The 16,839-nt window shown below is 50.8% G+C and overlaps 1 protein-coding gene; it reads right to left on the bottom strand.

Moving 5' to 3' along the window:
* Positions 1–10,795: 10,795 nt before the first annotated feature.
* On the bottom strand, positions 10,796–13,836 carry CHC_T00006291001 (hypothetical protein). XM_005717916.1 is given in 2 exon segments: positions 10,796–10,833; positions 10,834–13,836. 1 exon segment carries the CDS (start codon positions 13,834–13,836, stop codon positions 10,834–10,836), a length of 3,003 nt encoding a protein of 1,000 aa, XP_005717973.1. The 3' UTR covers positions 10,796–10,833.
* Between the last annotated feature and the right edge of the window lie 3,003 nt (positions 13,837–16,839).

The following is a 16,839-nucleotide window of genomic DNA, read 5'->3' on the forward strand; positions in this document are numbered from 1 at the left end:
TCACAGTCTCACAGAGAAGGGTGCGAGCATGGTGAGACGGGAGCGAGGCTCCCCTCTCAACATCCTCGCGGCAAACCTTTGAGAGCACTCTTCATCCTTTCACATACCGTACACTACTTGTACACTACTGTACTCACGCCTTCGAGTACAGAACATGTAAAGTAAACTTTATCCAAATCAGGGCCCCGGCGCGCCCAACTACGGTACCTCTCCTCTCCTTTTCACTGAATCAACAACATGCAATTACAGTACGCCACCTCCACGACTGCACTGCCCATCATTCAGCCCACCTCAACCCCCCCTTGACAACACAAATTTGTCCACTTACCGACCTCCCGTCCCTCTAAAACGCTTTCTTGCTCTAACCACAATGCAACCCAAAAATGCCAACCCCATACCTCGCATCTTCGTTTTGGGCCACTTGTCCCTTGCGGACAACATCTACCCATCAATCGCCCCCTCTTCCCTTCCATAAAACGGAAAACCATCACCATGTGCCGCATTAATGTCGTGGCAACAACGAATTCACTACTGTGCAGTGCGTATCCTGCCGCACTTTGGCCCTTCCAGTTTCGCATTATACAGTACCAAGGGTACTGTAAATGCGAAACTAGTACCAAGGGTACTGTTAACATTTGTGCAGACATGGTGTTGGTGGCCAGCAATGATAGGAACCGGAGAGGGTAGTGCACAAGTCGATCAGCATTAAGCTGGGCATCTGCCTTCTATCTTTACTTTGCTTCTACTCGCTCGCTTTAAGTACCCGCTTTCGGTCGCCCAACCAGCCTCCCTCATGCCTGAAGGTGGCTGGTTTCTTCCTTCGCTCGCGCGCCTTTTCGCTTCTCGCTGATGTCGCGTTTGCTGTAGTCTGACTGCCATTGTCAGCTCATCAACTCTCCCTTCTCGCCCCTTCGTGTTTCCACATCGCCGTGCCTACGTTCGCCCTTGCAAGGGCTCCGGTAGGCCCTATTGCATTGCTCCCGCTGCGTCCTTCCCGTATGCTGTGGGGCTTGCTTTGCTGACGGTCGGCAACTGCCGTCACCTACCATGCTCGAATTCGTCCGATTGTCCCGGATGCCGTCGTGCTCATCCGCCGATGAGCACGGTTATGCGTGCGCCCCTCTGCGTGTCTGCGGACGTTGAGTTGACCTACGAAGGGTCGCAAGGAAGGTTGCAATGAGTCGTAAAATCACACACCCCCCAGTCGCTGAAAAAGCCATGTTCAGGGACTTCGCAGTTCATTTCCATTGGGCGCTGTCGAGAGATTGTCCGCGAAGGAGGCTGGGATCTAGTCTCCCGGTGATGCAGATTTCATTGAGCTTCTTCCACAAGGTGATATTCCTCTTCGTTAATGCGTCGGCTATATTATCGACGCCCGGGATCCATCGGATAATGTTCACATCACCTGCTTCAAAGCTGTCACGGATGCGCTGCACCGTTTGCCTTAAACGATATTCATTTCCCTCATGTAGTGTCGTAATCGTGTCGTACAGACCCATGGAGTCAATGACGATCTCGTTACGTATATTTGTCTTTGGAAACAGGGACCTCATCCCCATCTTCAAGTAGAAACCCCTATCGTCTCCCTCGGCGCATGCTAAGATTTCTGCGCCATAGCTGGAGTGGCATATCCTGCGTTGTTTGACGCTAACCCAATCGAGTACGTGGAAAAGTTCAGAGTCATCTTCCAACTGAGTTCGGATACCCAAGACTAACCCCGTTTGTCCGTATGACTTTCTTGAACTGATGTTGAATGAAGCATCTGAAAACGTGGATATCATCGCTCGAACTACGCTCGTTGATCGGGGGAATATGATGTGCGGTGTCAATTTTTTGATATCTCGGACGATGTCGTTCGCTTCCACGAGGTGTCCGACTTTGAGGAACGCCAACTTCTGCTGCATGGTGGAACTCGCGTACGCTGCCGGCGGGAGCACACCTTTGCCCAACCATAGCAAGGTCCCTGCAAGGCTTCTGAATTGGGTAACTTCCCGTTCGGTGGCTGCTTCGTCCGGCTGTCGCTTTCTCTCTTTGCTTAGAGGTATTTCTTGCAGTTGGCTCATGTATCCGTTCATCGACATCCTTACAGACCCGCGTTCGTCTTGTTCTATCTCGCAGCCGTTAAACAAGAATTTGCCATCTATGATGACCTTCCCAACTTCGAAACGTTTCCCCAGTTCTCTTACGAATGCCGTGACCAGATGGAGTGCGCCACCGCAGATGAAATCATCCGTCACCTTCGCTACGATCAGGATGATGGTTCCAAGGCCGTTTCTTCGTACGTAGAGCTGATTAAGTCCGTGTAAACGTTGTAATCCGCCTTCTGTAAGCATCCACTCCTCCACAGTTTTCGCCCATTGCCTGCCGGCCTCGACAATTCCATAAGGGAGTTTCGTTAGCCTCCACAGTGTTCCTCGCTGGCCTTTCCACTCCCTTGGTGGTCGGACGTAGATTTCTCTACGTATCGGCCCGCTTTGCAAGTATGCCCCTTTTACATCGGCCATGGCCAGGCGCATGCCGAGGAACGTTGTTACGGCGAGAAGAAGGCGTATGACGTCGAACTGTGCCGTGGAAGAGTCCTTTCGTACGTCGTCTTTCTCGGAGTCCCTGTTACCGTTGGGCACGATCCTGGCTTTAAGGACTTGGGACCCATCCTCGCTTGTTTTGACCTTATATACAACGTGAGAGGGTATGACGTTGGCTTTCTTTGGGACTTCGGCTTCGTCCACTTGTTCGTATGCGTTTGCCCAGTTGGACCCGTGCTCTTTGTCGAATGCTTCCCGTACAACCCATGATGGGGCAAACTCAAGTCGGCCATGATTAACCTGATTTTTTCCGATTGTGTTGGAAATCTTTTTCATGACCCTTTTCCTGTCCGATTCCAGCTTTGCGTTCGGCGGTGGATGGTTCGCTGGCTTTTCCTTGCCTATGTCCGCCATTGGATTCTCCTCTGTCGTAGATTGCTTCTGGGCCATGAGTGCCGGTGAGATGTGCAAGTCGGACACACCCTCTGTTGGCATTCTCGTTTCCTCAATCACCCCCCTGTCCGACGAATCAACATCTCGAGGTAGGTTGCTCATGTCCTCGGTGTTGTTCGCTGTTTCAAGTTCGTCTTCTAGGGATCTGGACATTAGCTCTTGTGTGAGCTGGCTCATTGGTGCTGGCCTGACGTCCTCGTATGCCACTCTCAGCGGGGGTCCTTTGGTTGAGCGGCGTGCGAGTACTCGGTGTTGCTGCGCTTCGACAACCGTAGCTCTCACCCAACCTTTCTTCTTGGAATTGCTTGTGGTTTCGTAATACACCCAGATGGGATCGCCTTCTTTAAGTACGTCGCTGGGCACGACGTTGGGATTGTTGCTGTGCAAGAGGGTGTGTATTGCGCGGGTGGCTGTCTGCTCCTTATGTGCTTGTAGAAGTTCTGGGGTAACGCGAGAGCTAGGGATACCCAATACTGACGGTGTGTACCCTTTCACAAGCTGGAATGAGCTTAGTTTTCTGGAGCCTGAGAAAAGGTTGGATAGAAACACCGCTCGTGCGACAATTGTCTCTGCGTCGGCGTCAGTTAAATCGCTGTCAAGCTTTCGAATTATAGCTTTGATGGTGCCGTTTTTTCGCTCAACGGACCCGAGTTTGTTGTGTCGCCTGGCTGGTCGGGGTTTATACGCTATGTGGTGTTGCTTAAGGAAGCCCCGAAATTCAGCCTTATCGTATGCATCGTCCCCCGAGACAGCGTTTGGGGCTCCGTGAACACAAATCCAGTCTTGCTCGACACATATCTTCATTGTTTTCATGTTCTGGTTCTGGACAATTCTCATCTCGGACCAACTGGTTCCTCTGTCAGTCATGTTCAGAAGCGTGTAGCGAACCCCGCCGATATCGCAATGAGTGAAGTCAATTTGCAGCTCTTGGTTGAACGCTGCGTTGACGTAGGTCAAGGACACCTTTCGGATGTAGGCGGGTCTTCCGTTTCTTGCGCATACCTCACATGCAGCGTCCACCTTGTCGATGGCGTTTGAGAGCTCTTTGTTCAAGATTCCTGCATTTTTGCATATGCATTTTATCTCGTCTGGAGGCGCATGTGTGAATCGGTGAATCTTCTTCGAGAACGCCAGTGGTGTGCGTTTGCCAAGCAAATTGATGTTGGACATCAGGGTTGCGACCGTTGACGTCGCGTGTGGTGCTATTTCAACTCGTAGCCGTTTGGTTCCGCCTAGTGCCTCCTCCTGCGTGATATATGTGTGCAGAGAGAGGCTTCTGACGTCCCCTGGGCGTTGGATGTTGATATGCCGCGGTCTTTTGGTGTTGAGGACATTGGCATATTGCATAACGTCCAAGCCTATGATTAAGGGTGATTCTCCTCGTACGAGGTCAAAAGACAGCGATACAGGATGGCTGTGGATGTCCATGATGGTAAGTGTCCACGAAGCTACGATTGGACGTGCATCATGGCAATCCTCTCCCCAGCCATGTTCGTAGTGTTCTCGCGGTGTTTCCAGCACTAGCTGGATTCCAAGGAGGTCACAAAGTGTGGCGGCGTTGATTATGCCTCCTGTCGAGGATGGGGCTCCTTCGTCAACAATTGGATTGGGGTCAGTTAGAAGCGTGGCTGAACCCTTTACTGAAAATACTGGTGGTTACTGGTGATATTACCCTGCTTGTCACTCTTGTCCTCCGCCTTTTTCGCTAACCATTGCTCGTGCATGGAGTGATTCTCGCACTCATAATCACCCTTCCAGTGACCCTGCTTTTTGCAAGAGTTACATATGCTGTTCATTTTTTTCCCGGTGCCAGCAGGGATGTAAACCTTAAGTTTCTTCGCGGGTGGCTGACGATCGTTGTATTTGAGTTCTCCACGTTTCATCATCATTGAACCCTTTTTGATAAGTATATGGCCTTCGGGTTCGGGGGATTCCGTCGCGACGTCTTCATCAGCCTTCATATCGCAAAGTGCGTCTACTGCATCGTCGAGGGTGATGGCGTAGTTGGAGCGACTATTCGCTTTCTGATGGTCGGAAGTTCTACGAATATCAGACACGGTCGTCCTCACGGAGGCAGCCAGGCTGCGGGTCCCGTCGATAAGATTCTGTGTTGCTTTGTCGTGTGCAGTGGGTCCGGTGTATGCTTCCCATGACGTAATGGCTCCTAGTGCATCTACCGTTCTCCCGAGCATGTCGGTGAACATGCTTACAGGGAGGACAATTGTGGTTTCCATTGCGTTTTCAATTCTGTTCGTGGATTTCGTGACCAGCTGTGTCACGATATTGTTGAATGTCGCTGATGGGAGTTTCGCATTCTCTAGCAGCAATATGGCGAAGTTCTGGTTTTCCTGTGGACCATGCGATGGGCTGCACATGGTCAGATACCGCTTGGCCAGTCCTTGAAATTTCCTTGCGAAGATGTGTGGCTTCTCCGACTTGGTGCGGATGCATTGGTAGATTTCTTGGGATGTTTTCACCAGGCGGCGGATACCGTCAGTTGGCGTGTCTTTCGCTACCAATTGGATTATATCATCTACGAGTTTGAACTGTTCCTTTGCAGTTGCAGCCGGGGGTTTATCTTCGGAATCGGAATCATCGTCGAGATTAAGTGATAGCTGTTGACGCTGGACGGCATTATCGACAATGTTCCGCTGGTCGCGTGCGAGGGAAAAATAGAGCGTAAGGGCTAAGGCGCTCATCAGTCCCTTTGCCCTATTGTCTCCACCCCGTGCATACTGTTTGATGATCCGAGCCCACGTCTTGACGTCAATCCTCCACTGGTATTTATCAGTCTCGCTGGTGAGTTTCGGTGGGGATAGGATGGAGGTGTGGGCGGTAGTTGCGTCTGGGCCCATAACTAACATTTGTGCAGACATGGTGTTGGTGGCCAGCAATGATAGGAACCGGAGAGGGTAGTGCACAAGTCGATCAGCATTAAGCTGGGCATCTGCCTTCTATCTTTACTTTGCTTCTACTCGCTCGCTTTAAGTACCCGCTTTCGGTCGCCCAACCAGCCTCCCTCATGCCTGAAGGTGGCTGGTTTCTTCCTTCGCTCGCGCGCCTTTTCGCTTCTCGCTGATGTCGCGTTTGCTGTAGTCTGACTGCCATTGTCAGCTCATCAACTCTCCCTTCTCGCCCCTTCGTGTTTCCACATCGCCGTGCCTACGTTCGCCCTTGCAAGGGCTCCGGTAGGCCCTATTGCATTGCTCCCGCTGCGTCCTTCCCGTATGCTGTGGGGCTTGCTTTGCTGACGGTCGGCAACTGCCGTCACCTACCATGCTCGAATTCGTCCGATTGTCCCGGATGCCGTCGTGCTCATCCGCCGATGAGCACGGTTATGCGTGCGCCCCTCTGCGTGTCTGCGGACGTTGAGTTGACCTACGAAGGGTCGCAAGGAAGGTTGCAATGAGTCGTAAAATCACAACTGTACAGTACAACTGTTCTACCTTCATCAATAAAACAATAACTGCACATACGCTACCACACACTACTGTACACTACTTACTTCTAAATGGACACCAAACCTCTTCTGCCCTTTAACCGTGCTGCTGTACAAAGCCGTACAGTGATGCCGCGCGCAACTACCCAACTGCCTCCAGAGAGACTACGTTTTATAAACAACGCTTACATCTCAATCCCGTCAACATGACATCTTATCTATCGGAGACCGTGTATCACACTTCTGTATAAACGCGTGTCAACAATCACACTTCCAACTCGCCCACGTCTTGCTTTCAACCACTTGCCGCCCTTTTCGCATGACACACCAAAAACTCTCTCCCACTATGCGGCACCACGAGCAATAATTGCTTGTTCTTCAACTACTGTGCGAAGAAAATTCCCGCTGCCGTAGTAATGTTACAGAGCTTGAGACCTACGGTACACAAGGGCAACGACGCAACGACGCAAATGAAGACAGGATCAGAGTGGAAGAGGGCCGCAATCGTTTTTCCAATCATGTACATTTTTTATTTTATTTGTACAGTATACTGTACCCTTCAAGGGTAGGCGCATCTACTACAATCATTGCTGTTTTCCAGCACCCTGACATTTGGCATGAATGGATTGGTTGAACGGGAGTAAAAGCATTTCCAATAATTTTTTCAACCAATACATTCATGCCAAGTTTCAGGGTGCTCGGGTGCTGGCACGGCGAACTCTTCGTTAGGAACGGCCCTCAGCTGCACAAAAAGGTATCCAAAAAGCCAGCCTCCCTCAAATCGCCCCAAAACAATGACCTACTCAACATACCGTACACCAGTTTCAGGTCACGAAATTGCATCCATCCTTGATTCCCCGGTCTGGTGCCGCAGAAAACTGCTTCTAACAAAGCCACAAATGTGCCGTTGCGCATGATGTTATTATTCTCTCACCTTCACGCAGCGAGTCCCGTAAACTGGCCTGGGAATGAAACCACAATGTACCAAGGGTACTGTACAAAACTTGTACGTGCATGAGACTGTGATATCTCGCACTGCCTCCAACGCTCAACACCATTGCCCAACAGAGGCCGCGTGCCGCACGTTGCGAAAATGCCTGCCCTGTCGACACAGGAGACAGTCTCCTGTGTCGACACTTGCCCTTGCATCGAGGGGGGCGAAGACACGTCAACATTGTGATTCGCATCCTGTCGCATCTCGTCGCAGTCAAACCTCGCGCAAGTGTCTTTTCGAAACGGGATACAGCACAGCATGACTCGCCCGTGTGGGGCGAGTCCCTGAGGGGCAAGTCATGCTGTGCTGTATCCCATCACCATAACTTTCGGAAAGCCACAGCTTTCCAAAAGCCATGCTGGAGGCACCTTCTGTTTCGCTGCGAGTTCCATGTGCCAACTCCAGCTCGCGATGACGAACCAAAACTGCGAGCCCAGCCTTGGTTTCACATTATGAACGCGGGCACACGTGTACGACCCGGCGCCCGGCAGTGCGTGCGCGCCGGCCCCTTCCTGGTGCATCCAATACGGTGCATCGCCCAATATCTCTGTTTTCGCCCACCGATTGACCAACCGGCCCCGACTCCGGCTCCTTCGAGTTCAACCGCAAAAGCGAGCCCCTTCCCCTGCCCACGCGTCTCACCTCCCACGCCTTACTACACGGCGCACCCGCTCGCAGTCAACTCCACTTTGTAGAACGGGCCGTGTGCTCAAGGCGATGTCCGTTTCTGAGAGTCGGAAGATGATGAGTCGTCAACGGCCATACTGTACTACTGTAGTTTGGGCTGTACGAAATTTCACACGAGGATGGGTTGAAGCGCCTTCCAGGCTGATTATGACATCGAGAAGGCCTGCTGCACACGGCTTATGAAAACTCGTGGTTTAATTTCCAGTTTTATAATTTACTTTGGGACCAACCAGTTTTGGTTTCTGCAACCAAAAACACGTGTTTACTTGGCGGACAACGTTACTATATTTATTTATTTCCAATTTTCAAGGGGGGCCGATGCTATAATCACAGAACGGGCTTCAAGGACTCACACACTTGGATCATTCGTGTAACACGTCGTCTACGTGTACTATTTTACACGTGTACGGGACGACGGCGGTTGATCTGACATTGGTATAAAAAGCCAATTCGGCCCCAATCGCACTTAGGACCGCAACTGCCCAGGTGGCTTGTCGTGGAAGTCTTCATGTTAGCTTTCTCTGGCACGGATGATCCATCTGCGATTGTGAATTACCGGACAACACCCCGAACGCATGTCGCCTGGTGAAGACAGTATTCAGGAAGCAAGCCTGCGCACAGACTTGTTGCACTTTCGTGCGTCCCCTCATCGCAATCGCGTTCTCGCGATTTTGTAGATTAGATTCAGCGTACTCACACAGGTAGTCCAAAGGATTCCGGGAATGACGATGATACACGGTTGTGGTTCTGTACACAGCTCGTTGAAAGCAGACGATGCTCTGGAGAAAGACCAATCAAACAATTACATATTGTATCTGACCCGAATCCAACGTAAAGTGCGAGTGCTATTCACGTACTATCTGGGCGTCTGTCAGGCACTAGGATGGGAGCACCGAATAAGTTAAAAGATATGCTGCCGCAGTTTCCGACAGGAAGAACCTCTGTCAAAATGTACCCAGCTTCTCCCTCCCTTTAAAGAGAACGGCGCCTCTGTCCTACTGCCGCACGCTCACATGGTGCGAAGCGAGACGTTGGAACTGGGTTTCTGATCACCTGGACTGTGCAATAGTGTCCCTTGTCTTCGTATACGTAAAAGAGAATCACAAACAAAGGCTGCGCCATTGCATTCAACGATGGATAGCAAACGCTGATTCTTTTTTCAGCCTGCTCACCGTGTTTATGTGACTTTGATGTATGGTATGCGACTCCGATTCTAATTTCCGTTGAGTGCTTGTCGCGGGAAAAAACACATGCCTCCGTTTTTCAGGCGATCATTGCATGCCAACGAAGCCTCCGGTAAGCGTCGTCGCATAGAGTTCAAAAAAATCGTGGTTCAGTTTTCAGTATGAACTACGCCCGTCTCACAAAAGGGATAGCCTTCTGTGAACCAAAGCTAGACTCTACTTTCCTTGGCGAAGATAAAAAGATCTCTTTAGGTTGTAGCTTCCCGAAGGCAGAAAACCGACAGGGGAAACATTATTTTGATGCACGTGAACAAAAGGAATACTCTTGTGGAGGGTCGAACTCCAGACCTCCAGCATGTTAGGCTGGCGCTCTAACCAACTGAGCTACAAGAGCTGATTGGTGACTCAGCGGGAGTTCCCTGTGAATTTGAACCACTACAAGTTATTCTTGGATCCGGATTAAACGATCCGGATCTTTTAATCCGGACCAAACCCTTAATGCATTGAATAAAACCACCCGTTCCAATCCGGATTATAGAATCTACAGCAATGCTCGAGACTCTCTATTGCACTCCCCAAATAGACGAAAAGACATAATGTTGCGTTTAGGGGGCGATCAGGTGCATTTTGGTGGCAACAGACGGGTGAAATCGGAAAAGTTGTAGCGAACAGTGGGTGACGGTGGTAACTTTGCAAGAAGTACCCATCCGATAGCGGTTCATTTGTAAGGATCACTATGGTGACCATATCAAGTCTGAGGTGACAGGAAAGGAATTTGTAGGTAAAGAGGGGCGTCAACAGTTGAAAATCGTGGACAGTGCAATAAAGTGTACTAACGGGTGACCTCGGATACTACGGCGGTACTGATGGATGGGCTACTCTGCGGTATCCCCAAATACCTGCTTCAGAGAGCAGTCATTCACTGTGTGATCCGACATCCGACACAAGGAACAGGAGTACACCCGCTTCTTCTTTGCGGCTTACCTTTTGCAGCTGCAATCGCGACCATTGCGTTTACACGTGAAATCAAGAAATCATGCCTACACCCGCCGAACCGTGTACCTGTGGATAAACGCGGAACCCCATGTGCGCGCCCTATCTGCATGATTGAATCCCCCAGTTTAACTGACTACAGTAATCAGCTAATGCTTGTTCGATAGAGCCAACTCAGCCAGTCACCCATTTAGCTTGGCCTGAGCAGCGCCGTCTGTTACAGCTTTGCGTTTGCCACTAGTCTCCCGGATGCAGGGTCTAATACTAGCACGAATGTTGACCGCTACCTGATCCTGATGTCCATAGGATGGGCTACAGTAGCACAGCGTCTTAATACTCAAACTGATAAAAACAGCGAGCAGCGTGTCTCTCTGTGTAGCCCCCACAGACATACCTGGAAATGACGTGCCTGAGGGTACAGTGTGTCACGGTTAAAGGAAACCACATCTAACAAAACTTGGATCCCCGCTATTTTGCTGCCAAGCTGCTCACCGCCTTCGTGAAATACAGAGCGTAGGGTATTCAATCTCGTTTCTTTATTCTGAAACAGAAATATCTTCACTTAGACATAGCTCCAGCGATGTCATGAATGCCGCCTACGGGATACATTGGACAAGATCTTCGAAAAGCTATTGGATTTCCAACATCGAGTGCTCCTTCTGGCACTGGTTTTTTGTTAGCAATAGGGTGCTGGCTTCCAAAGACTTGAGAAACGAGTCGTCTTCTCGACTTTCCACCAACGGCTATGTGTGCATCGAAGAAGTCGACCACGTCAGCTTTCGAAATAGTACCCAACGCCTCGATTTCCTTTGGAATCCGGTCATACTCTCGATACCCCTGTTCAAGTTCTTTCCAGAATCTCCACGTCCGCACATATAACCTCCTGTCTGGTTCAGCCTTAGAGGCGACAAGTGCTCTCACGTAATCCTGGAAGTTGTCTTCAGTCATGGGGTCAAAAATCTCCTTGTGCGCCTCAGAAAGTAATTTGTCGATTCGTGAGAGAAGCTCATCAGGGTCTGCTACAGTAGACTGCACGATGATGTAGATTCCGCTTACACTCTCGACAAGGCCACGGCCCTCAAAAACACAGTATCCCAGTTGTTGGACTGTGCGAAGTTCATGGAAGACCGGTTTGTTCAAAATGTCACTGAGCAATTCTACAATGACGTCTTTCACAATATCTTCTCGAGGTCCTATCGGGAAGAACACGTCGATTGCAGAGTTGTTATCTTCAGGGTTTGGATGAATGTTCCTCGTGAAGATGTCTTTTCCAATCGGAACCTGGACAACTCGGCGATGAAGTTGTTCAATGTCTGGGACTGGACTGTAGCCGATGACGGTCTGCACAGACTTCAGCATTTCAATCGTCTTTTGTTCGCTAATGTTTCCAGAGACTAGAGAAGTGATAAACATGTGACTGAGAATGTCTTTCGAAAACTGAGTCAGTGACTTCAAGTTCACAGAGCCATCCGAGAGGACCTTCAAGTAATCAGACACATGCCATCTTGGATCCTCCATGAGATAATTTATGTTGTACATTGCCATACTGTATGGTTGTCTTTTTCCATAATTGATGTAATCTCGTTCCACATTGTCACGGATCATATCAAACCTGGTTGCATCCGCCTCAAAAGTGTTCATCTTTTTCACAATCGCAGCCAGAAGAACGTCAATGCGGTGGCTATATCCTTGAACAAACAACTTGATCCCGTTTGTGTCTTGTGATATAGAATACATGAAGCCCGCCTTCTCAGCGGCGTACGTGTACTCCGTCAACGCGTCCTCCAAAAGATATGTAAAAATGTTACACATCACTGAATGCCAGGGACTCCTGTACGCAAGCGGTGTCCTCATTGACAATATCACTGTCGCCTTTGGTCTCTTAAACGTGCGGTCTAGTTTGTAATGAACTTCCATGTAATCATCGCGAAGAATCTCGGCAGGGCCCTCAACATCGTCCTCACCGTCCGGCAGGGGCTCCACAATAAGATCAAATTCTGTGGGAATGAATGGGTTGGGCGCCGGTAGATGTATCTCAGTACTTGACTTGCGGTCTGTCCACTGACGATGTCTTTCTTCTTTCACACTCTCAACATGGTATGGGGTTTCGTACCATCGCTCCTTCCGAGTAACCTTGTCCGATACAAATTTTCCAGCTATCGTGATGTTCCCATTCTCAGGTGTCAAGCAGCTCAGCACTTCTTGGATTTTCTCGATATTAAACTCTTTGTACAAGTATTGGCCAGAAAGATACTCGGCCGGCGGCAAGTTGTGCATGTAAGAGGCCATTTCCGATACCAAATGGATTGCGGGACCCCTTTCACGGAAGCGAAACGAGGTTTCTGCCAGAGTTGCTTCCTCCGTAAACAGCCATTCTTGATTTTTGCATTCCCGTACGAGTCGAAGGTAATCATACAGAACGCCTAGAATGTCATCGACATGCTCGACACCTTCTTTTGTGAGAGTTAGGGAAACTTGGACCACCCCAAACGTCATCTGATCAAAAGCCCCAGCCGCCAAAGTATCGGCCCAACCCTTGGCCTTCAGCGCACTCAAAAGGCTTCCATCGCCTTCTTCGCCCAGCAAGCCACCCACATAACGAGCTGGCTTGCTTCTATAAGAATCCAAATATGTCGGGGTGGGCCAAGTGATTTCTAACTGCCTCATCTCCTGAATGGACTCCATGTGGAACTCCACACCGCGATGCTCAGGTAACAAGTGGTCGATATCTCTGTACTCTTCGCAGGGATTGGGGGCGTTGTGGTTCGGAATACCTGAAAACATCTCAGCCACCCACAATTGAAGTTCGTCGAGGTCAAAGGGCCCGACGACGCTGAGACACATTAGATTAGCGGAGTAATACTTCTTGTAAAATTTGAGCAATTCGGCCCTCGTGTCGATACCAGATTCCCTTGGAGTATCCCAGAGCGTCTCCATCGACCCAGTTCCAAACTTGGAGTAGGGATGCTTCGGGTTGCAGTTTGTTTTCTTGAGCTGGTACATGCGTCTAGCGTCGTTCTGCAAATTCTTCTGATGCTCCGAGTGGACGGCGTTCAATTCGCGCTCTGTGGCCGATTCCGTGAACAAAGGCGAGGTGAAAAACTGGGAGAATCGGTCAAGAGCTTCTCTAAAACGGGGGGTAGAATCCCTCGTTTCGCTCTGAGCCTCGCTCTCTTTTGAGACCATCTCGAAATGAAAGTTGGTGCTCTCCGCAGATGTGTATGCATTGCTATGCCCCCCATTCTCAGCGAGAAACTTGTTGTACGAGCCCTCCTCGGGATATTTTTCAGTCCCTAGGAAAAGCATATGCTCCAGAAAATGGGCAAGGCCAGGCAGCTCGTCCGGATCTGAAAAATGGCCGACGGCGACGTCAAGGGCGGCGGCGGCCTTATCAGATCGCTCATCGGATATCAAAAGGACGTTGAGCTTGTTTGGTAAAGTGATTGCTCGATAGGATCGCTCATCCAAAGGGCTCACTTCGAGGGGAGGGTTGACGACGACGTTCGCGATCGCGTCCTCAAGCCTCTGGGTTGCCATAGCTTGAGGAAGGCGGGCTCTCATACGATTTGACAAGGGGTACAAAGTAGCGAGAAAGCAGAGATGAGGGAAAAGAAGTGGTCGAGTCGGGGTGAACAGGTGGAATGTGTTATATAGCCTGGAATGTAGCAACCGAGTTTCATACGAAGAAAGCTGGCTTCGATGACAAGGAACATCAAAAGAGCGCAAATATTGCTGTATTGTATCATCATGCAGTTTGAGATCAGCAAAGCAACGAAAGTCTAACTGACTCGGAAAGAGCACTGAAATGCAGGGTTCGGTACACTGTAGTGTGCATACGTGTAATTCAAAACCAACGTAAACGTAACAAAAATTGAGAGATCAAACATCTCTCCAGATGACCAACTTGCACGCATACCCTGGTCGTTTTCTCTGTCTTGCCACGACACTTTGATGAGTTTCATTGGCAGGCAACAGACTTTTTGGGCAGGAAGCGGTAAATCTGCGCATAAACAGAGTCGCTGTATAACCAGGGTCCACTCAAGAGAGGCTCAGCTAGCAATCCTTAAACGCATACAATTCCAAAACGGAAAGATACAAAAGCAAATGCATATGCAGTATTCACATAACGAACAAAAGGAACCAAGCATGTAAGGGACACAATCCGCATAAAATCATTACTTGCAAGAGATATTACGAACTAGTCGGGACGGGGCCCTTGTTTCACGAAACCAGTGAAGAGATCGGAAAGCACAGGAAAGAGAAGCATGAGAGGCCTCGGCTTGACGACTGAGTTCAACAAGGACTGTACCGCTAGCTCGTACCGCTTTCCACCGGTCCCAGCTGTGTCGTGCTGTATGTACGCGAAAGAAGCATAGGAGTGGTCATTCATGACAAACACGTGTGTTTCTCTATCCTTTATAACTGGCGAATATACGTGCCGTTTCAAAAGTGTAGGAATCACCGACGCATCGTAGACTGGGCTGTAGAGCGCAACGCGAGGACAGAAATGTGGAACTCTGTCTTGCTTCCACAGCGCCAACGACATTACCGGCTACCTTCTACCTTTCCATGTCGAGGCGAGTGAGGGCCAGAACATGAATAGAGAGTCCCATGAACAAATCGTTCATTCAGCCTAGTCATCATGCATGACATTCTAAGCCTCGCAATGTTTTTGTCACGCCTTTCGGATTAGACCACAGACGGCAACATCGGAGAAGCATCAAATGAGCACGTCTCTGGGCTCTCGGGCTGTAAACAACCAAGCGTGGATGTCAAAATGCCATTCATCATCATGCCCTGGCAGTCTACTGTACGAACCGTGAATTACGCATTGAGTCATAGGTCGCAGAATCCAATCCTGGCCGGGTGCTCGCATGTTGTATATTTCGTTTTGTCAGGCCCTTCCAGGTGCACACGGTTTGTGGCGGTGCATGACAGCAAACATGGCGAGGAAAGGTTGAACTTTACACGGGATATGAGGTGGCTAGCGTGCACGGCTCAACAGGTCTCGCCAGTGCTCTTTGTCGTCTTGCCCTGTTGGCATATCCAAAACACCGAAAGCATGTGCTGTGCGGCACAGCACATGCTTCAAGGCACAGGCTGTGCCCGGCACAGCCTGTGCCTTGACCCGAAATTTCTGTCTGAATTATCAACAGTGTTTGATGAGACACATGTGCCGCATAGTACTGTATGCTTCTTGTACACGTGTAAGAACCACTTTTCCTTTCAACCACTCCCAGCGAAGCATGCGAATGTCTCTCTCCGCTTACTGATCGCCTTGCTGGAGGCGTGCGCACGACACTCGCGGATCGCATTTTGAGGAAGGGATATCCCTTCTCGCTGCGCACTCCAGCTACTAATTCCGCCCCCCCCCCCCCCCCCCCCTTGCCAACGCCGAGCACCCAACTGTCCACCTGCGCATTGATCACTTGTCTCAGCCCGGGCATCGACAAAGCATTGACGACAAGCCTCGTCCGCCTGATCCGCGCCGGCACCGGCATCTTGCGTCACGCACGCGATGTCCTCCCGTGTGATCACGATCTTCGGCGGGACGGGTTTCATTGGGCGAGAGGTACTCCGCCGCCTGTCGCGTTCGGCGGCCGCGTCCTCGCTCCGCGTGCGCGTGGCGGCGCCCAGCGGCACGGTTCCCCTCTCGCTCCAGCATGTCACCAAGCGCCTCGACGACATAAGCGCGGTCCGCTGCGACATCTCGGATGGCGCGCAGGTGGCTGCCGCGTTGCAAGGCGCGAGCCACGTCGTCAACTGCGTAGGAATTCTGTACGAAACGCCGGCAAAGGGAGTCACGTTCCGCGCCTTGCAGCAGCAAGGCCCGGCTGCCATCGCCGATGCCGTGTCGAGTGCGGCCAAGGATGTGGAGCAGGTCGTGCACATATCCGCTATCGGGGCCGACGAAAAGTCCAAGAGCGGGTACGCGCGAACAAAGGCGGGTGGCGAGCAGGAGATGAAGCGGATTGCGAACGGCGGACATGCGCGCGTGACGGTGCTGCGACCATCGATCGTGTTTGGGCCGGAAGACTCGTTTTTCAACCGTTTCAACCAGCTGTCCAAATTCCTTCCATTTCTGCCGCTGGTGGGCGGCGGGACGACCAAATACCAGCCCGTGCACGTGAGCGACGTGGCCGAGGCGGTGGTGCGAGCGCTGGACGTCGAAAAGGAGGCGCGGGTAGAACATACGACGGGAACGACTTACGAGCTGGGGGGGCAGACGGTTCTGACATTTAAAGATTTGATGCGAATGGTGCTTAAAGTGACGAGGCGTCGCAGATTACTGATGCCTGTTCCTTACGCGGTGGCGCAGGTGCAGGGCGGGGCGTTCGAGGTGATGCACCGGTTGGTGCCGTCGATCCCGCCCATGCTGACGAGAGACCAGGTCGAGCTGCTCAAGTCGGACAATGTGGTTTCGGCAGGCGCCAAGACGTTTTTCGACCTTGGCGTCGAGCCGCGCGGATGCACGGTGGACGAGATCTCCTATATACGGTAGCAGTGTGCAGTACAGTAGAAAGATTGAGAAATGCGACAAGCAGTGGGGACACAAATGTGTAA

Source organism: Chondrus crispus, genomic scaffold, assembly GCF_000350225.1.
Source record: "Chondrus crispus Stackhouse genomic scaffold, scaffold_4, whole genome shotgun sequence".
NCBI classification, from domain to species: domain Eukaryota; phylum Rhodophyta; class Florideophyceae; order Gigartinales; family Gigartinaceae; genus Chondrus; species Chondrus crispus.